The sequence below is a fragment of the Parasteatoda tepidariorum genome, chromosome 2 (genome assembly GCF_982258835.1).
Source record: "Parasteatoda tepidariorum strain Cologne lab strain chromosome 2, Ptep-v5.0, whole genome shotgun sequence".
In the NCBI taxonomy this organism is placed as follows: Eukaryota; Metazoa; Arthropoda; class Arachnida; order Araneae; family Theridiidae; genus Parasteatoda; species Parasteatoda tepidariorum.
In genome coordinates this window covers 17,937,043-17,960,614 of record NC_141756.1, presented here as the reverse complement: position 1 = coordinate 17,960,614, position 23,572 = coordinate 17,937,043, and the positions used below count along the sequence as shown (strand labels likewise).

At 30.3% G+C, this 23,572-nt stretch overlaps 1 protein-coding gene across 3 annotated transcripts in view; it reads right to left on the bottom strand.

The window, feature by feature from the left end:
- Positions 1 to 23,572, bottom strand: part of LOC107454839 (uncharacterized) — a 64,731-nt gene that overhangs the window by 15,612 nt on the left and 25,547 nt on the right. For 2 of the 3 annotated variants that reach the window (XM_016072158.4, XM_016072157.3), the window contains exons 2-3: positions 4,667 to 4,820; positions 1,409 to 1,577 (exon numbers count right to left, since the gene is read on the bottom strand). In XM_016072158.4, coding sequence (XP_015927644.1) covers positions 1,409 to 1,577; positions 4,667 to 4,820 — 323 coding nt within the window. Of the gene's footprint in view, positions 1 to 1,408; positions 1,578 to 4,666; positions 4,821 to 17,502; positions 17,784 to 23,572 lie in introns of those variants that run through there. The other variant, XM_016072159.5, reaches the window with a different exon arrangement.

Here is a 23,572-nt window from a genome sequence, read left to right as displayed (position 1 = left end):
TCTTACGGTGAATTTTGTCCACCAGCGCCATCTGCATTTTTACTGTTTACCCGAAACCATTTGCGGGTTTTTCCCCCCTGTTATAAACTTTCATCCTATTCCCTGAACCAAAACATCGTTGTGCACTTATTTACCATGCTTCTAAAATTTGCTCAAGTAGTTCACTCTTCAACGAACAGCTCCTTTGCTTTAAATCTACTCTGCAGATTATGGTTTACCTTCTAATATTATTTTTCCATCTATTGATCCACCGAACTTTCAAATTCCAAATTTATTACAATTTGATTGTTTTGCTTTATCATACGAAAATCAGTTTCAGAATTGATAAGTTAGGTATTTAATTTACGTCACACTAGCTACACGATGGGCTAATGGTGATGGTCTGGGAAACATCCCTGAGGACATCCTGGTCCGCAGACATGCCATCGCAATTTTGATCCTCGGCAGAGGGGATGGCTCCCCTGCTTCCATAACGCTTATAAATTATGACGTAATTTCCTGAATAGAGTGATGAGAAAAAAATATGTTATTAGCCACGCAAGAGTTCTGAACACTCAATCGCTTAAAAATTGGGAACAATGAATAATTTATTTTAAACCACGTTTGTTCCGTCGATATCAAATATCAAACAATAATATATAGTTCAATCGATTGTCATGAAGCTAATTCGTCTTACCTATCGTAAGAAGGTTTGATCAGTATTTATCGATTACACTTTCCTGTTGCCATACATTCGATTTTATGTCATTCCAAAGTAAAAAGGAATGATTTGAAATTCTTGATCAGTAAGTAGCAATATAGGAATCGAAGATACTCAAATTATTAATAAGTTTATGATTGTTATAAATCAATATAAACTATCATCATTGCTTAAATGATGATAGTGATCATTTCTATATCAGGAACTTCAAGCGAAACATCAAAAGTTCTCATTATATGTTCTTAATAGTCTTTAATATTCGTAATTAATAATATAAATTTGTTTATTAAGTGTGCTTCGTAAATTAAACGTACAATTGGAATCTTCTGAAAGAAAAACTCAAAGATTGCCACCTTCATTTCCTGAGATCTATGAAATTAAAAAACTCGGTAAAACAAATTATTACTAAAGGAGATTAAAATCAAGTCTTATACTAAGAAATAGATTTTTTGCTGTTGAAAATATCGTTTGGATCCATTATCGTCTGAGCTTTTCAAATACGTTTACATGTGTTACACTTAATGCACTGACGGATTGTTTTTAATAAAACCATGTCCAAAATTTCAGACTCTAAATTTCACGAGTAAAAGCATAACAAAAAGCAAAGAAAAGTTCAGACTATAGCTATGAAATAGTATATGAAATAGTATATATGGCTATGAAATAGTATACAATCCATTTAATAAAAAATATATTTTTTTTGTATACCTCATTTTAAGCCCTACGGCTCTGTAGGCAATTGCTGCATAGGGATGCCTATTCTTAACCGCATATTCTTCATATCTTTCTTCTAAAATAGACCAACTCCTTCCTAAGCAGATTCCCGCGTATAGTGATATAGCACAACAAAATATGATGAGAAATATTCCACTCCAACCTGTAAAATTCACGCGACATGAAGGTCAGAAAATAAGAGTTAACCTGACATCAAAGTTAGACTTTTAAAAAAATTGACACATATATAGATAGGGGAGAATTGGATAAAACGGGATAGTCGGACAAAACGGGATACGTCGCCTAGGGATCAGACAATTGCAGCTATCTAGTGGAAAACGACAGAAACGTGTTATTTGACCGTGATTATATCATTCTCGGTGAGTTCCGCCTCGAGATCACTATTTGATAGAAAGTTGTAGGTTTCAGAACTTTTTTACTCTATTTTTTTGCCATTTTCTACATTTAAGTGCGTTGTTTTTTACATTGTACTGCCTATATATATGGGAATAAAATTCCGGTGAGTATTGAATTTAATTAACCATTTATTTACCAATATTTTTATGTGCAGTCTATCTAATTTTCTTTTCACATTTAGGCAGCAGCCATGTTTGTCTCAAAAAGTGTCGGAGTCGGACAAAACGGGACACTTGTGAGTTGGATAAAACGGGATAGAGTTTTTTATGTCCCGTTTTATCCACCTATTTGTTGGATTATTACATTTTAAAATAGCCATATATTAATGTAGGCCTAGGCTTTTTAAACAACTTATTTATATTAGCTATACATATTTTTGAAAAATTTAGTCTCCTTATATAGTAATGCAAAATTTGTTTATTAACGTTCATTATTAAGCTTTTTATTTTCGACTCTAGGATTTCACATCTTTCTTTAGAACTAATTGTAATGTATTTCTTTGATGAAGACTTGAGCTTTTTTATATATAAACAATATTATTTATATATTTGCATTATTTATAATTTTAGATTTATATATATGCAAAAAATTAAACATTGTAAACCCTATCCCGTTTTATCCAACCCAGGTATGCTAAAACGGGATATGTAAGAGTTTGGAAATTAATTTTTTTTTCTATTTCACAGTCATTAAAATTAGTTTAAAATACGTTTTTTGTGTGCTTCAATAAATGTTGTAGCTACAAAAAAAATAATGTATGGTTTTCTTTAACAGATATTCCGTAGTAAATAAAAACAATAATGGTATCCCGTTTTATCCAACTCTCCCCTATATAACAAAAGTTTTTGAAGAAAATAATTTTTTCACCACCATAGTTTTTTTTGTGTCGAATTTTTCACAACAGAAGTTGAAATTTTAAATAGAATTGTTTTGAAATAATTTTTTTTTATTTCCAATGAGCTGCACAATCGGTCTTGCCGATGAGCAGACCTAGTGCGTTCTCCAGAGGTGGTATCCACTCTTTCAGGACCACCACAATGGGTGAGATACCGTTGGTCATGTTAGTTTGGACGTCTAGTTTCTGCCACACTAGATGGCAGCACCGAGACTCTATTTAGATGCTAAAGTGCACTATGAATTTAATTTTGCCTGAAACGCCAAGAGTCAATAAGGCACTCCAGGGATCTTTTACAGGCCGCATAATCATACGACATGGCCGTTGAGGATTTTCTGCATCCCAAAAATCCGGTGTCTGGGCCGGGGATTGAACCCGCAGATTTGGGCTCAGAAGGCCGACGAGAAACAACTGCGCCACCCAGCCACTTCGAAATAAAATACAACTATTTATTTTTGTAGGTCCATCTCTTATCAGTTGTTCACCATGTCCTTGAGAAGACATTGACTCTTGCTCAACGATGAGGTGAAGACGAGCTGAATGACGTTTGAGAGAGCGTCATTCGCATTCAATTTACTTTTCTGCAAGATATGTTTACCAAGTTACTTATATATTTTATACTAAAACGTCATACAGTTATTTAGCAGACACTGTAAATAGCAACTTTACGTATAAAATTATGGAAATAGAATACAATTTGAAAATGCAGACAACCATTTCACTGCTATATAAAAAAAGCTCATTGACAAAAATAGAAAGTAGATATTTTGGCTCTGATGAACGAGTTTCAAAATAGCTCTGTGCTCAAATTATTCTTTTTAGCTTAATCATATAGAAATATTAAAAATTACTTATGGTAAAACCTGTTTACAATGGGGAGATTTCGCAATTTTACGTTACTTTTACGCACGCTCCCGTACGTAAGATTGAAACAACTGCGCATGTTTGGGTTTATTTTAGATACTACGTACTTTGACGTTAGTACTTTGACTTTGGTTTTAGTACTTTGACGTTATGTTGACGTGGACTAAGGCTCTAGCGCGAACAAAGACAAAGCTACAAGCGCGCTGTTTATAACTGTTAAATGTTGTTTTCAGTTTAAGCCTGCCTTCGAACTAAAAACATGGACATGGAATGCGCATTTGAAGAAATGCATTGATGAAGTTTATAATTGATCTTACAACCATTGGATCATTCAATAAAAAAATAATTTTATTAGTTTTCGTTAAACATTATGGTTGTCTAATTGCACTAGCTCCATAAGAAACTAGATATATTTTCGCTATTTTAAAATTATATTTACTTCACATAATTTAGTTAAATAAGTTAAATAATCAATAAAAGTTCAATAATATTCTTTTAAAATCATAATAAGCTGCATTCCTTATCGCTGAATTCATTAAAATCTTTAATCTACCAAATTTTTCTGCTCTCAGATCCGCAGTTTTACGTAAAGCAAAGCATCTTGAATCGTATGCACACAGCTTTAAAGAAATAGCCTACATCCCTTGTAAATGGGTGCAGGTCGTTGGGCTACCGAAGCGGAGGCGCCATCCCCTCTGCAGAGGATCAAAATTGTGATGGCATGTCTTCGGATCATCCTCCGGGATGTTTCCCAGACCGTCGCCAATAGCCCATTGTGCAGCTCTAGTGCGACGTAAATTAACAACAACCATAACAACAACCCTTCTAAATGTGTCTTTTGATTTTGTGGTCAAAGTTAAAATGGCATTCCACTACGTTCGCCTTTTTAACTTACGGATTTTTGCAAAATCTCTCATTTTCACTTACGCAAGTTTGATATTTTTTCACGGGCGAATGCGCATTTCACTAGATCTGACGCATGTGCACCAGAAGTGCGCATGCCCAATTACTTGAAATCTAACGTGCGGGAGGGTACGGAAGCTAATGGCGAAATCTCCCTAGTGAATTAAACTTACCAGCATCCGCAACTGCTCTTGGCAATGCAAGTACTCCGCTTCCGGCCATTTCACCGACTATGAAAACAGATGCCAAACATAGTGATAAACCTTTTTTCTTCTCTAAAATTGGTTTTGTAATGTCAATTTCGGATTTGCTGATAATTGTACTGTCCTACAAAGGCAAGTATTAATAATTATTAGAAACGTTGGATCACAGCATAACAAGTACGCATGCATTTTTTTTTATTTGTTTGCATTTTACACTTTTTTTTCGGTGTTGTTATAATACAGCAAAAGGATAACTTTCTTTTTTATGGAATATCATATGCATTCTTAGAAATAAAACTATCGTTTTCGACGATTCAGCAATTTCTAAGGTGCCGGGATAGCCTGGTCGGTAGGGCGCTGGGCCCATGTCCGAGAGTTCGTGGGTTCGAACCCCGACGGCCGAAGATTCCCCGTGTAGTAAAGTGACTGATGCACGTTAAATCTGTCCGAGTCGCAAAAGTCCTCCATGTTCCCATAACAAATCAATACCTCTGGGGGTACTGGATTGGAGATCAATCGTTCTCTGATTCAGGTCAAAATTACGATTTGTGGAGGAATGAATAGATGTGTGAATGGGTCCGCTCTATAAACGGGTGCGACGTATGGTGTGGCAGAAGTCGAATTCTTGGCCATAGATGGCACCCCCTCTGCCTGAACAGGCATACGTCAACAACAACAGCAATTTCTAAGCAGTATTTGCAATTTTTCAATGCGTGATTCTCAAAGAACAGCATACACATAAATCTTAGATGAAATTATTCCTCACTTGTGTGCAGTCTGCGTGAATTCTAGAAGTTTTCCGGTAATTTTTTTAAATCTGATCTTGGTGCGGTGGTACAGGGGTTGGTACTCTCACTTGCGGGCTTCGGTGAGCTTCCAGGGGTTCGATTTTTGCCAATGATTTAATACTCATTCACTCACAAACTTTTTATTTAAATTAATGAATTGCGCTAATCGATATGTTTCATTAATCATAATGCTTTTGACGAAATCACTGTTCTCAATTGAATGAAGATAGTAATTTTTTTAATTTGGTGATTTGTTCAGTTCCAAAATGTAGTAAAATGTACCATGATTTTTGGCTCAATAAGAACACCAAAAATCTTGCTAATTTTTACCGAACCGCTTTGGTAATGCTTTTGCTAAAATTAGAAATAAAATATGGTTTTATAATGAGGGATAAAGTTTGGTAAATGTGATAAAATGTTATAAAACTTGGTAATTTTATCCTGATACCTTAGAGCAGGTGTTCCCCAACCCCCGGTCCGCGGACCGGTGCCGGTCCGTGGATCAAGTGGTACCGGACCGCCCATTCCATTGAAACTGAATTTAAATTTCTAGGTTTATACCCCAAATTAAAATTATCTGTGCTCCATTAAAATTTTATTTATTTAAAAAAAGTGACCCCCCGAAGGTAGTGACATAAATTTTTTAATGTTTGAAATATATCATTGTCTTCGATTACCCCCAGATGGAACCGTCTCATTGCAAGGAAACAAGCTCAGGGTTCTCATCGATTTAACGTTCTAGTAAGTTAAAATGTTAAATCACTTTGTATTTATATTTTGGTACAACTGTGTTTTATTTCGATGGCATGTTTAAATACAGTTAAATTAAAATTAATAAATTAAAATAATCTAAAATGTAAACAATCAACGCCCCCCTCAGCGGGCCGTGGTAAAATTATTAAACGTTGACAGGTCCGCGATGATAAAAAGGTTGGGAAACACTGCCTTAGAGTAATGCATAAAAACCATTTTTATGGTCATATTTGCTTTTCGATTTTTTTTCTTCTAAATGTGTGATAATAAGAACTATAATTTTATAAACCGGAATTTCCGGTAAACTATTACCATATGAAAAATTACCAAATACCTTACATTTCAGTTTTATTAGCCAGAATTATGCACATTTTTCTTAAAATTAGAAATGTCATTACAATACGGTAATCATACCAGAATTCTTTTTCTTCTCCGTGGATCTTTTTCTATCTAAGGGATTCGTACTAAACGTAAATCTATTTTAATTATTGTAAAACGAAATTGTAATCTATTGTAATCTAATTGTACATCTATTTTAATTATTGTAAAACGAATATTATTGCGTATGTCTGTAATCTGTTCACTTCTGAGATGCGAAGTGTATTAAAAACCATTTTCTTACAAGAATGGTTTTAAAACTCACTCTGAAACTCACCCAAAACTTACTCATTTCTAACATAGATTGACTTTAAAACTAGGAAACAATTTCGAGGTAGTTTAAACTCTAAGTCCTTTCAGTTTTAAGCCCAAATATTAGGCTTGTTTCTATATGTGAGCAATATTATGAAAAGTGATGGTTGTAAAAAAGTTACATGAATTTGAGTATATATATATTTTTTGTGATTTTACTACCGCATGCATTTAAAATCAGTCTTTAAGTTTAACGCATCTTACAAACTTTCGCTATAACATAATTTTTAACCAATAAAAGTACCTATTTGAAATAATATCTAACGACAACGAATGGACAAATTAAATAATAGTTTTAGATGAATATATTTCTGATTAAAATATAAAGAAATTTAATGAGTTTAAACTAGTATCAGTAAAGAAATATTTAAATTATAAGTACGTCAATCACTATTTTGAAATAGTTAATTTCTCTTCGTTGACGTTTGAATAACTTCAAAAACTTATACTAAACAATTATTTCACTCTTAGAAATGAAATTCACTTTTTATGACCGTTCCTATTCAGGATTGTCATTTTTGAGAATCATTTCGTCATGAAATCACCCAATTTTTTAACTCTCTCTTTAATGATTCCTCACTTGCGGATCTTCTCTGTGCTTTCTTGGAGCATTTTTCTTTTTAAATTTTAAAATTACTCTCACGGCATAACGGGATGGTACAGAGAATAGTGCTGTCACCTGTCAAGCAGATTTCCCGTGTTCGATTTCCGGCAATAAATCAGTACTCATTATCTTTTTTATTTTACGTAGTATTTCTAAATCTTTTATTAGTATTTAGCTATTGTATTGATGACTAATGTTCTTGACGAAATTCGTAACCCTAAACAAACGAATTCATTATTAATTCCCACCATTTACCAAAATTTTAACGCGAGACAATTTTTAAGAAATGGTTTCGTGAAATACGTAGAAAAATTTCTTGAATTTTGAGTATTTCTTTTATACAATGGGAGAAAACTCGACATCACCGTAATATCTTAAAGTTTGAAGTTTTCCAGAAAAGTGTTATAATAAAAATTGATTATATTACCGCAAATTTTAAAACTTTAGCTGGATTGGCTGTTGCAGTGGTCGGAAAAAACTGCATTTTATTTGTCATTAACTACAACTACTTTATTACAAGTGTAGTAAACTACAATTACTTTTTTAAAATGTAGCAACTACGAACTACTTTCGAAATGTAATCACACTTTGCAACTTTTAGAAGACAAACTTAACTGGAGAACTCAATTTTGACCAATATTCAAAATGATTTGGAATAAAAAATTGACTTGGTTAAATATAAGGAGATATTAAGAAGTTTTAATTCATGTTTACGTAACTTTCAAGCTCAATGTTTTTCTCGACAGTGTTTTAAGAAATGCTAGAAAATTATCAAATATTTGTGATTTAAGTGATCAATGCTTTTTTATATCCTTCAAGAAATGAAGTCAGTGTGGAAAGGAAAAAAAAATGAACCACTCTGAATAACTTTTGATCTAATAATCGGATGTTTACGATCTAGGACTCAATCTTAATGGTTTGAGGGGGGTGATCGTAAATATGCTAATTAATTAATGCAGGCGATGTTTCAAGTTTCAAAATCAGACACAAAAACGTACTTTATAGTTCCTGAGAAATTTTAAAAAATTAAAAAAAGTCGAAAAGTCGAATCGTTGAATTTAAAAAAAGTCGGATATTTGAAATTCGATTTTTCATTAACAGCTCGAATGATTTCACACCAATTTTTCCGAAAAACAGACGTAGATCTTATTAACACTCGGCTACAGAGGCATTCTCATTGCTTACGTTGACGGGCTCGCGACGGATTTATATCACTCAGATTCGATTTTTTTTTTTTTTTTTTCGTTTGTACTTTTTTTTTAATTAACGTTGAAAGCAGTTTCCTGGAATCGCTACAAACTACAGTTTTTTGTATCACACTATTCACTACACTACTTCTTGTAAAAAGTAGCTCACTACATTACAAACTACGGAAAAAAGTAAGGACTACAGCAGTTTCTCTATTTGTAACGCACTACTTCTGACCACTGGGCTGTTGATAGCAAGTCAGCAGGTTCATATTATTTTTTGGATATGGAACCTTAAATGATCAATCATCGTTTGGATAAACCCCGATTTCATAAAGTTCATTAGTAATTGTGAATATAAAGAGAAAAAAAAATTATTCAATATATTGCTTTTTTTTCTTCTTTAGCAATTAACTTAAACAATTTCATGAAAATAATTAAAATATTTTAGAAAAAAGATCGGATTATTGATGAGAAATAAATACAACTAGTGGGCTGCACCCCCTGCTCACCAACCCCAGAAAATTGCTGCGCAATCTTATATGGTTTGCTTCGCAAACCAAGCTCGCTTCGTTCGCTACTAGCTTACGTACATTGCAAATGCACAAAATTCTAAGAATTCAAAACAATCATTCAAATCCATATTACAACTTCAAAAAAAAAAATTCATCTTTTTAGTAAATACTTAGTCATTAAAATAAATGACATGTAATTCGTTAAACCTATTAGAAATGTGCTATAGTATAAAATCTTAAAGCGTAACAGCATGACTGATACTCATTTTTCACTGAATAACTACTAACAATAATAAAACAAATAAATTCGTGATATAAATCAAAAATCGTCAAATAAATTCGTAATATATAAATTCGTGAAAAAAAGCGCTTTCGACAAAATACTAAAATAGAGATCTATCGACAAAGACTACTTACTTCTGCCTAACTTAATAGTATGAGATTGCCGCAGCTAATAGGGTGAATTTCGGAAGAGATCACATTTGGTGAGAATGCTCTCTTCTGGTTATTTCAGTTTCCGTTTTTAAAAGTGCTATATGTTGAGCCACCTCAGCTAGATTTGGCATGTGACATATATAGCGGCAATCATTGGTCGATTTTCTAGCGTTGCCATTCAGAGAGTTCTAATGAGGCTTTTTTTTGTCGCCGTGTAACAGAAATATATATATAGATTGCACGTTTTAAAAATCACAATGGGTTAGATAAAATGTTATCGGAACACTCGCAATCTTTCTGTAGAACCTTTTTGTGATTGCACAAATAATTCCACAGTTAGCATTAATATATTTTTAATGTAAAAATAATTCATTAATTTGGCGCACACGATTAAGTGGTTTGAATCTAAGTAATCAGTTTTTTGATAGTCTGTCTACAAACAAGAATTCATAATAGTGATTTTTAGAAATGGTCAATATTGTTCAATTGAAAGTTTTAAAAATATTTATTTTCAAAAAATGTCAATTATTTCATTTAATCACTTTATTTTATTTTAAGTTTCATCAAAGATGTACTGAACATCAGTAACTGTTCAATGACAAATTAGTTAAGTTCGTTAAAATTTGAATCATCATTTTATGTAAATACTCACTAAACAATTTTATTGAAGATATTAATTTAATAGTTTAAGTAATTTGCAGCTTTTACGCCAATAATTAAATAGCATTTACACCGGAAATATTCAATATGATGCATCGAAATAATTATTAAAACTTTCAACAATATAATTTCTTAAAAGATAATTTAAATTATTCAACGAACAAGTTTTAAACATTATTATTTTTATTATTCAGTTTTATTATTTTTATTATTAAGTTTAAACATTATTATTTTTATGAATTTTAAATCTATTTTAATTACAGAAAATTAAAAAATTTTCTGAAATTAACATCATTTAATAATATATCTTTTAATGATTCGAATTGCATATCTATAACAATAAGTGATGCAACTTAACTGCGATTTACATAATTTTTTTAATTCAAATCAAGTAGTAGTACTTTTTCCGATAAAGTTTAGCTAAAATTGTCTGAAGATACAGCTTCTTATTTTGATAGGGAGTACATTGAGGAAAAAAGTACTTTTTTCTACATGCAATATTCTTAAATAAAATCAAACATCACACTATTTAAATTCTCCTATATTAAATAATAAAAATTATGTGTGAAATTATTTCAATTCCTATACATTTTATAAGCACAAATTACATATTTTTTTAATCTACTTTCATTAGCACAAAGGCACCAACAACTTCAGTGCTTTTAATCAAGAAGGAGGCTTAAGAAAAAATATTATTATAACCAGTGCAAAGCCTATTGATAAAAATAGTTATTCTGCCGAAATTACCAGAATTGCAGAAGGTTACAAACAGTTTTTTTAAACTTCAAAAGTACTAGTTTCAAGAATAGCTTACATACAAGGAATGTGTGTAGTTTCAAGTTTTGAGAATGAAGAACCTGTGCTTGGAAAAATAATTATTATTTGGAGAAAAGACTCCAAAGTTTTATTTGTGTGCAATCTTTTTTACTCTTGTTATGTTTACTCTTGTTACTCTTGTTATGTATGAAAATAATACATTTATTCTTAAAAAAATATGCTTTAAATCTAAAAATAAATGTTTTTAATAAAACAAAGAAGCCAGATTTCATAGAAGTAAAATAGAATAAGTTTTTGATTAGAAAGAAAAATAAAAGCGGCAGATGATTTTTATATTTTGCTCACTCATCTACAGATAGGGCATTATTAATAGACTAAATCATATGTTATCAACAATGAAAAATTATCAATTCGAAAATCTAATCTGTCATTCCTATCATTCCTATAATTAAATTTTCCCTCGAATTTCTTCCACTCAATACTGAATCTTTTTTAGTACATTTTCATTAACTAAATATCGTTCCTTTGGGGATATTGTTATCGGGGATATTGCTATCAAATTGCTATTGGAGATATTGCTATCGAAATTCAAAGAGAAACTCAAAGCGTGTGCACAACTTGATCACAAACAACGCAACTTGAAGAGTTTATTGACATTTTATCACCAAATAGAATTTATCCTTAAACTAAATTCCCACCACTTTCTGACAAACTCGAGTACTCACATCTCACCCGGCTCTGTCTTTGATTAAAATACAAATGTAAACCGTTTTTTTCCCTTTGTTTTAAAAAAAAAAAGTCTACAACGAGCGACGCCACAAGGACTTTGTCGTTAGTCGAAATTCCGACATTTGTCGATTAATGAGATTCTAAATGATATTCTGCTTCAATCGTTTCCTAATTAACCACCGACAACAGAAATAGTCACCAAAAGTAATCTATAGTCGATCATAATTTTGATGACTTTCCGATAAGGTTAAATTTTAATTGGAATTCTGTGTTGGATGACAGTACTGGTTTCAACCGTTCTTGGACCACCAAAGCAGCAATTTATTCCCAAAAAGAAATTCTATCACTTCCGGATTAGTTAATGCACTTAAAACTAAACTGGAGTTCTGTACCGGATAACAATAACCACAGCAAGCAGATTTTATATCGTTATTTTATCACAAATCGAAACTTCAACCACTCTGAACCAAAAAAGAAAAAAAAACTTAAAACTAAAAGGAAGAAAATATAACAATAAAATAAAATTTCTTTATACTCATCGTGATCTTCCATCACCCACTCCTCTTCTCTTTCGAAATTGATATGAATTTTATTTGTTCGATAAAAATAAAATTATTTAAAGTTCGATAAAAATAACATTATTTTTTCCCTTCTTAAAAAGGTAGGCATTAAAATTATTTTTATTACTTTATTTTCTTTTGTTTTTTATTTAAATGTAAAATATAAACTACGTATTCAAATCTTAATTTTTAAAAAGCTCTTTGATATCTTTTTGATTTTTTACACCATCCTTTAGAGCAACCAGAACTATTATCTCGGTTTTGATTCCATAAATTTTAAAAGGAAACTTCAGTAGCTACGGTACGAATTTTGTCCCTGCATATTTATCTTGCAAGCGTCAATACTAAAATTCATTTTACAATATCGCTTAAAATATTTGCGATAAGTAATTTTCATAATTTACAACTAAAACTAATTTATAACTATTGCCGAACAATAAGTTAAATCTTATATTCTTTTATATCTTAAACTTTAATATGATATTTTATGATAAAAATGCTACCTAAGTATTTTTAAAACTAATTCGAATGTCTTTGGTTAAAACTTCATTTTAAAATAATTCTCTAATTCAACACGTTTATTCTATTTAAAAAAAATCCACGAGAACACTAAAGAAGGGATAATCAATTGCGTGTACTGAAGCAAATCAGCAGTTTATTAAAACTGTGATGAAATTGTTTTTTTTTCATTTGAAAATCTCATCTGAAGTTTAAGTTACATAATTGTAACAAAATAAAAAAATACCACTCTTGTCGCTTTGCCTCCTTTATTTCAATTTAAAAGGCTTCTTTTCTGTGAGATTTATTTCTTTAAAAGATTTTTTCAGAGCACATGAGTTTTTGTATTTCTGGTTGTAGCATTTGAATAAATTTGTTGAAATTGTAAGTTGTTGAATAAAGTTAAAATTCCTTACGCGTAGAATTTATGTAAAGTAAATTGAATTTACTGCTACAAAATATATTCACGATATATATACAGATCGAAATAAATGAAATTCCCAAGTAAGAAACTTAAATTGAATTAGATATAGTTGAAATCTTTCGATAACGGATATGATGATTGCGACTAAATGCAATTTAGAATACTAAAATATAATGTAGTTCATAAAATGAAGTAAAAATATTATTTGCGAACGTGTCTAAAAGCGAGAAGTGGTTGCACTAGAGTGGATTGATTAGTTTTGTCGAGAAAGTTGTAGAAAGTGCATTAATTTCAATACATAATTTACTCGTTATTATTTGAAATTTTAAACATTTTGATTAGGAACTGAAATGCATACTATATTAATAGTTTTGTTTTTTCGCGTTATATACTTGGAAATAGTAACTTGATTATAAGAATCAGTTAAAAATAATAAACACGTTATCTGTTCATAAAGTCAAATTTATAGGTATATTTCAATGCAGATTTTAATATCATACTTTTTATCTGAATATAATTTTTTTGTGAAAATAAGCTTGAATATATGATTTAGATTGTTAAAATTTATTTCATACTAAAAAAATTATTTTATGTAATTTTAAGTACAAAATTTAAATTTAAAGTTAAAATTTTTATTGTTGAAACTTACTTTATATAATTTTAAGTACAAAATTCTTAAACATTTTATTGATTCTGACCATTCAATAAATATTTTACTAAAAATGTTAAAATTTACTTTATACTAAAAAAAATTATTTTACGTAATTTTAAGTACAAAATTTAAATTTAAAATTAAATTTTTTATTGTTAAAACTTATTTATATAATTTTAAGTACAAAAGTCTTGATTATTTCATTGATTCTGACCATTGAATAAGTTTTAAGCAGTTCCACCTGATTGACACTCGTCATTCAGGTATCACTAGGACAAATTTGTTGGATACTCTTCTGAGGGCGCCATATTTGGCGGGCCAACGTTGCTCCCACAGTAAGGACATATAGTGCAGGGAAGAAACGAACATCCATGCCTTGTTCGGGATTCGAACCCAGGACCTTTCTGTTCTGAGAATGGCTCTTTGACCACTACACAATCCGGTCGGTGGATTTTACACACTAAAAGCTAATGACGGATTTATCATGTTTAATCGATCTATTTTAAAAGTCTGGAAAAAAGTATCCTAAAACCGTCATTGTAAGAATTAATTGCCTTGAATATAAGTTTCTAAAAACTTATTTGAAAATATTTTTAAATGTTTAATCATGAACGGATCAATTTTATCAAGTACAGAAACCAATAGTTAATAAATGCTTGCGCTTTTCGTGTAGCTTTCCGGGAAACAGCTATTTGAATTCATAAATGAGTTAAAATTCAATTATAAATAATGCTGTAAAATTTATTGATATGTTTTAAAAACAGAATTTTACAAGGTAGTTTCATGGGTCAAAATTCAAATATTTTGTGAATGTATCGATGCATATTAAATTGATTTAGTTTTTTTTTAAGAAAAAGAATTATTAAAAATCTTATTAAGTATAAGATTTTTAAATGTAAATCTTAAAAATCTATATATAAAGCATTTGGAGGTTTTTAAACAGTGAGCACCTGTGATGAACTTATTGTGATAAAAAAATTCCCCCATAATTATTTCAAAAAAATTATGTCTGTGAAATTTAGGTCTAAAAAATATCGGGTGTTCCATAATTATCGCCTTTAATTATGTCGTTTTAAAGTTCTTGCCACAAATAGAGTAAAAAAAATAAGGCATCACTATTATATTGCGCAACTTAATATCTAGGGACTCTTAATATTTTATTTTATAACCGTCGTTGAACAGCCGACCCAATTTTATGGGTTTATGACTACGAATGTTCAACTCCGTAACCTTGTAATTTTGAACCCAATCCAGAAAACAAGAGAACTCCTGGATCGAGTATTGGGAGAAATTTACCTTCGTGGAGTACTTTTTAATGGAGCTAACCCGCATTTGCGTTACATGGAGAGGAAGACCACGTGAACCTCCCACGGTTAGACTGACGGCAAGAGGACTCTAACCCATGAACCATCTACCACTCAGAATATTTTACGTCATCCCTGTGGTCGGTGTAATCCGGATGCGGATTCGAATCCGGTTCGCCTCATTGGAAGGCGAACGCTTAATCCCCTGAGCCATCGTGGCTCGGGGATTTTTTATATCTAAGGAAAGAACAAAACTATTATTAAAACTTAAAGAATCAAAACTTGTTTGATTGTCTAATGAAAATGAGAGGAGGTGAAAAGCGCTTTTTGGAAGCACTTTCACTGTAATTAAATTGGTTTTTATGTCTTTGAACTTTTTTTTTCTTCTATATCAGTTATTCGAGCGTTGATCACGTTTTTAAATTTCCCTATCTTAACGATTATTTTTTTTCAAACAATTAACCTTGCAGTAAATCCTATTGGTTGGAGGAATCAAATTGAGAAAGCCTTGGCCTGCACTGGGCTGTGAAACTGTTGAAAGAGAAGAATGTGCATATATTCTTTGCTTAAATTTTGACAAGGAAGCTTAAAATATGCAATATATTGTTAGTGTTATTTGTTATTGTGTTGAGTGTTATTATTTATTCATTTATTTGTAGCGATTTTAATCTTGAACACAAGAGTAATTTAAACTTTATATATTAATTCTTAGTTATGTATTGTACAATTTATAAAGTATATTTCATTGAAGAATTGGTGTGATGGATAGGAGGAGGTGGGGGATCAGGCTCAATTATTTCAATGATATTCCATCGTTTTGATTATTTTTTTCCATTACTAGGCTTTACTTACAGTACTTTAAATTCTTTGAAAGAATCATTTGGCGCAGTTAATGTGTGTCCACTTAAAATTGAGATACGTAGGGTCGTAAAAAATATTCTGAGTAACTTTATTACAAACTTCAAGTTACACAAATCTAAAATGAAAAATAAACGAATTTTTGGAAATAAAATCTGACAAATATTTTATAAAAAGCTCTTAAAAAATTACTTTAATTTTTTTCTTGCAAATATGCATTTTATTATTATATTTTAAAAATAACACTGATCTAGTTTTATTCAGATTAAATAATAAAATTTGTCATAAATATTGCTTTTTACATTATGTTAAACGTGAACAAAATTTAGAATATAGTTCATTAAAATAAATGAGCAAACAAAATAAACGAGATATCTTGTACCTATACCAACCAAAATATTAAACAAAAAATGTGCTGTTCATTTAAATTTTTTAAAAAAATAAATGATTTTACTGAAGATTACATTACTTTTTGAGCAATTATGACTAAGAACAAAATTCGAACAAGCATATCATATTAAAATGTTATCTTTTACAGCGAATTAAATTTGTGCAATGCAATGGTGATAAAAAGATTTTTGTGTCCAGAAAATGGTGATAATGTATGAAGAGTATAATTTTTCATGAATCAGTAAATATCAGGCTTTTCATAACACAACTTAATACATAAATTAAAGCATGTATTCATTACATAATTTAATTTGGTATAAAATATATACATAATTCACAATGCAGAAACAATTAGTATAAATGAAAAAAAAATAACCGATCAATTTCGTGTTGTTTGAGTAGTTGTCTTTTATTTATTATTATTTTTTTTTTACAACTAAAGACTCGTTTTGCTAACTTTCAAAGATAAAATTTTAAATTTTCACACTAAAAAAATAATAATAGCATTACTGAATTTGATATCATTTACCGGTCAATATTCTTTGCTTCTGGATAGATTTTTTTAAGTGCTCAAGCTTGCCACATAAGGTGAACAGAAGTTAAGATTTCTTTTAGAATTTAAAATGGGAATGACGCAAAAAACTTAAATAAATGAACATAAATTTTAAATTAAATTATTATATCTTTAAAAAAAATTTATATATTACTACAAACAAAACTACCGGCTATTTTATTGATTTATATTTTTATTTAAATAAAGCAAATTTTATGAAAACATGCACCGAAAATCATATTATTCAACCTCGGGAAGATATACGAACTATCTTTTTTTATCAATTAATAGCAACTTTCTTTTAAATATTTACCTTAATGATCTGACTAATTTAACTTTAAATTTTATCAAAGTTTAATTATGATTTCGAAAATAGGTTGGAAAACAAAAAGTTATTAGTATAAAGTAGGAACAATTAATTGTCCTTACCTTTTTATATCCTTCAAATGTTTCGTATGACATTTTCTGAAAAAATGATTTCTTTGGCGTGCCGAGATACGTTATTCAAAATCGTGGCATGACTCAACCGCTTTTATTCGCCAATAAATAAGCTGAATTTTTTCCTTCAAACTCTTATAGGTATGTGTACAGCTGTATGAAATGAAGTGTATCCAGTCAAAACAAAAATGTACTTAAAAACAAAAATGTTTTTAAGAATTTTGGGAAGAATGCCTCGCGTGATGTGTGAGGTAGATGTTAAAAAAAGGATTAAAATTTAGCGAAATAATCATTTCTGACAAACACTTTTTTTAATCATTTTGATTGATAACGAAATGACAAACTGTAAGTGATAACATTAAATATATCAAATTAATTGCATGTTTAAAAGAAAGAAGTAAAAAACTCGAATAATTTCGGTTAAAAAACAAACAAACATATAAGACTGTTTTTCGAAGGCTTCATCTTTTATATGAAATGATGCTTTTTTGTGAAAATATGCTGTTTTTATAACTGTTGGGAGTTTGCAACTGTTACTCATGACTGTTAGGTAAAGTTTAGCCTGTCTAAAACCAGCGCAGTCTATGTTTATTTTGCAAATGGTGCAAAACGTCAATGCGGAGAAAGGCTTCAGTTTTGTGAAAATGAAAAGCGTTTGTAGTACGTAAAACCCTACTCCAATGCTGCATTACTTGAACTCATAAAAATTTTCAAAAACTGAGAATAAGGTAGTGATTTTGATGATTTTAATCCAGGTGGAAAAATTTCACCAAATTGGCGATTTTTAAAAAAGTTTAATAATTTTTAAAATATTTACCTGTTCTGAAGACTATATAATTCTTCAAGGCAAGATTATATATATAGTTTAAAATCATCGCATTGCTCCAAGTCTAAATCACTTAAATTGCTTTATTTTATTTATTTTTTTTAAATTTTCCTTTCCGACAAAGTTTTAAGAAACAGAGTCAAAAAGAAGTAAAATATTGTTGATCCTGAATAATTTTAAGCAACTAAGGAATTTACTTTGAATTAAAAGAAATTTATTGTTGGATTAGACGTTAAACCCAACAAACTAGCGATATACTTCGGAGGAAAAATTCAAAAACCTCTTAAATATAATAACCGGGGGCAAATGTGGCTAAGCTTTACTCAAAAAGTTTTCCTCGAAGATAAAATTGTTATAATGCGGGGTATTGGATTATGTGTTGGATTAAAATTCACGGAGTGTTGGTTGTTCTGTGTTGGATTAAAATTTACAGGGCTTTGGAGTTTGATATAAGCCGAAATCCGATACGGATTGGCTGCTCAATGTCAGTGATAAAATAAGATAAACGAAAGTGGACTTGCTTTACTGCCGGTAATGCTATGCTGCAACATTTCAAAACCAACTTTGCAGTGCAGTATTATGTCCTTTATAGATGTTGTTCTCGTAGGAGGTGATTAAGGCACTGGGGTTGCGATTGTTCTTATTTTCCAGTGGCGCCATTTATGGCCAAGAATTCGACTTCTGCCGCATCCATACGTCACACCTGCTTATAGGGCGAACCCATTCATACATTCATCCAAAGATCGTTATTTTGACCTGAAATAGATCAATCTCCAATCCAGTACCCTCAGAGGTATAATTTGCTATGGGAACATAGAGGACTTTGTGACCCGACAGATTTAACACCAGTTAACATTCCCTACACGGGAGTCTTCGGCCGGCCGGATTAGGCTATCTCGACCCCAGTATTTATAGTTATAACATCATTTGTGATAAATCTACTTGGAGAAACAAATTGTGGTAAAATTACAATATTGTGCATGTGGTAAAATTGTATGTGGTAAAATTAATGTGGTAAAATTACAATATTGTATGGGAAGGGCATATCTGGTAAAAAAAATAAAAATAAATTCTGGTAATCTATATGCTATACATAAATGAATGTCTGTGTGTGTGTGTGCGTGCGCGTGTCCTTTACAGACTCCTAAACCATCCAACAGAAAGCGATGAAATTTGGCATACAGATAGTTTCAAGCACTAGGAAGGTCACGGTCAACATTAGAACATTCTGCGAAAAATCGTTTTAACAGGATGAGTGAAAATCGAAATGGAATATTTTGATTGTTAAGCGTTAACCATTGTTTTAAATTTAACGAATCAATTTTCACATATTTTAAATATACATCAGTGATAATTGCTAGCGTATGCTAGCATCAGTGATAATCGCTAGCGTATTGCTATCGTAGCTGTTTGATCAAAAAATAGTCTATTGCACGTATTTAAATATTTAATTATTTCATATTCGCTATGTCAAATTAATTCAATGAACACATTACGAGGTAGCACGTGTGGGCTACGTCAACAAGTTTATACTTTGTCTGATACCATGTGGTTTTATTTTATTTATATTAATTCTTTTAAGCTTGTTTCTAAAAAATTACTTCTTTAAAACCAACGGTAATTGAATAGAAATAAAATATTTATGTAATCAAAAGCAACAATTAATGGGAAAATGGTACTATTTCGTTTAGGAGAAACATAAACAATTGGCGCCAATGAGTCTTAATTACACCAATTATGCTTAATTAACTATATTAATACATGCATATTGAAATAAAATAATAAGCAATATTCTAGAAAGCTAAAGAAATGGAGTAAAGGTATTTATTTGTTCAGAAGAACCGCAAAAAACCGTCAATGGTATGAATTACGAACAACGGGCTTTGCTTACTTCAATAACATAAAGCCACCAAGGATTAGAGCATACAACATAAAGTTAAAAAAAAATTGAGATTATTTTAGCTATATTAATTGAAAAATTTAGTGGAAGAACAAGATAAGGAACATTTTCAGAACGAAAAAAGAGCACATGCATCCGAATTATTTTATTACCAATTTATTAGAAGGTGGGACTAATAATTGTTTGCTTTATTTTATTTACCACTGCCTAATCTATACATATGAAAATAAATATCCGTGTGTGGGTATCCTCTATAGGTTACTAAAAAATCCAACAGAAAGCAATGAAATTTGGCATACGGATAGTTTGAAGTACGAGGAAAGTTACTGTCAACATTAGAACATTCTACGACGAACTGTTAAAGCGAGATGAGTGAAAAACAAAATGAGTGTATTATCTAATTGGTTAAGCGTTAAGCATTGCTTTAAATTTTACTATAAGCGATTCAGTTTTCATATATTTTAAAGATAAAATTAGTGATAATTTCTAGCTTATAGCTCTATTTGATAAAAAAAAGTTTATTACATGGATTTAAATATTTAATTATTTTATATTCACTGTGTCAGATAAATTAAATAAACAACACTACGTGGCCCCAAATTTATACTTTTTAAGTAGTCTGATAGCACTCGCTTTTTTCAATTGGGTATACTATAGCCTACGTCACAGGTTGTGTTATTCCTACTAAATTTAACCCACGAACGGCATTTTCTGCGAGTCTAACTTCAAGCCACAAATAAACAAACGAAGTGTTTGATCGTTTAAATAGCTGCTCGCCAGATTTTATGGCATTATAAAGAAAAGTAATTGATATTCGATTTTTGATTAATAATTGATTTATGTGGATAGTGGCATTTATGTGGATAGTGGCATAGAATTTAGCATTGCGTCATGGTAAATGTTATTCCTACTAAGTGGAAGTAGTTGTGTTTTTTTAATATTATACCCAATTGACATTAATTCTCTTAAAACGTGTTTCTAAAAAATAATGACCTAAAATCAACGGTAATTGAATAAGGCAAAATTAATGGAAAATTGTTACTAATTCGCTTAGAAGAAACGTAAAAGAAAATGCCATATCATTATTGACGACAATGACGCTTAATTTAGGTAGTATATGCATATTGAAATAAAATAAATTTACTGTGTATTAGAACGCAGAAGTAATGGAGTGAAGATATTTATCTAGAATAACCATTAGATATCATCATACTATCATTGACGACAATATGCTTAACTAATGTTAGCAATGTATTATGTGATAGAAATGTTGAAGGGTTATGTAATATGTTCCAAATATACTAATATAGGTATAAAATATTAAATTTATATATTTGGTGATTATTAAGACCGCAGCAATACTTAGCAGTTTTAATACTCATACTTTGGAAATAAGCGTTTTACGGTCCTTGAAAGGGATATGTACCTTAGAAAATTAGTTGATAGTGCAATAGCATCATGCGAAGTGATACTAAATATATTTAATATTTGTTCTAATGGGATAAACTACAAAAAACGGCTTTTACTAACTTCAATAGCGCAAAGTCACGATAAAGAGCAGCAAATAGTATTAAATAAAAAAATTGTAATTATTTTAACTGCATTAATTAAAAAACTTAGAGGAAGAACCAGGTAAGTAACATTTTCAGAACAAAAAAAAAGTTGCATCCGAACTATTTTATTACCAATTTATTAGAACGATGGGAAAATATTTGTCTGTTTTAATTTATTTACCCCTGCCTAATTTGAAATAAATTGATGCAACCACTTTTTTAATTCACTCTGATTCAGTAATTCCCCCAAAAATTTCACTTACCTGGTTCTTCCACTAAGTTCTTTAATTGTGTCGTTATATGATTTTCAGTTTTAAGTATGATTTCGTAGTGTTTCTCAATACTGATTTATTTATTTTTTATTTATTTTTTACTCTCCCCGTGCGAAGAAAGGGTATTCAGCTAGTACGTAATAAAAAGCAAAATATAAAGGGAATTGAAACCATTTTTTTGGTTATTTTTCTGTTCATATGATAACGGCTTAGAGGTAAATTCTGGTTCAAAATTATAGTTCTTACCACCACATGTTTAGGAAAAAAAAACATAACTGAAGAGTAAATTTAACCGAATAAATGGTTTTTTTTATGCCATGCTCTAAGATATCATGATAAAATTACCACATTTTACCACATTTTCCTAATTTTATAATATTTTATAAAATTATACTTTATTGTTAATTTTACCAAAATTATTACCAAAGTGCTTCGGTAAAAATTATCGAGTTTTTTGGGGTTCCCATAGAGCTAGAAACGTGGTCCGTGTTACCATATTCTGGTAGTTTTAACATAGTTTTAACCGAGCTTTCGAACAGAGAATTTCGAATTCAGCAAAACCTACACTGAGAAGTGTAGGTTTTGTTGAATTTGAAATTCTCTGTTCGAATAATACAATAAAAAATGAATTGCTTTAAACAATTTAAAGCATTCAAATATAAAAAATAAATACGACAAAAAATTGCAGTTCCTTGACAAGCTGAAAAAAAAAGCGAAGATAAGCGTGAAGATCAGTTGAAGAGCTTACCTAAGTTTTTTTTTTTTATCAAACTATTGGCGTCAATTAAATTAATTCTCACATATGTAATTAGTGAAAAGAGAAATATTAGATAATTAGCAACGAATTTGAAAGAAAAATGGTTTTCTATCACCTTAAGAATTATGATAGTCGATATAGTGTCAATTTAATGTTTTTGATGAGCATGGATTTTTTTCATTAGAAGTTCTATTACGTCAAAGGATTCGATTAACACGAACGATTAATTTTCTCAGCTTGTGTTCCTCTTTTTTAATGATGCCAACAAATAAATGCAGATAAAAATTTCCGATTAATTATCATCACTTAAGTTATAATTACACAACGCTACCATTTTTTAAATGTTAAAGCAAGCAGTAAAATACGCATGAAATAAGTTTCTTTTTTGATTGTATATTAGGAAGACTACATGTAACGACAATAGGATATTAATCGTAACAATTAGATTGTTTGTCTTAGCAAAAAAACTATGTTCCTTTTTCATTAAAGAAGAAAAGAAATTGGTTTTTCTTTTGATTTACTTTTTTAGAATATTTGTGAAACATTCCACATCAAACTAGGCAAATTGTTTTATGTTGGGAGCTAAAATATAAATACATTTTGTTTTCAAAACTGAGTCATTTCGATATCAGTCATTAAGGAAAGAGGCACTAACGATTACAGTTTGAAAAAGCTTGAGAAATTTTTTTTTGAAAATCTTATGAAATATAATTCTAATGCAAATTGAACCTTATAGCAGAAAATTACAGCCTT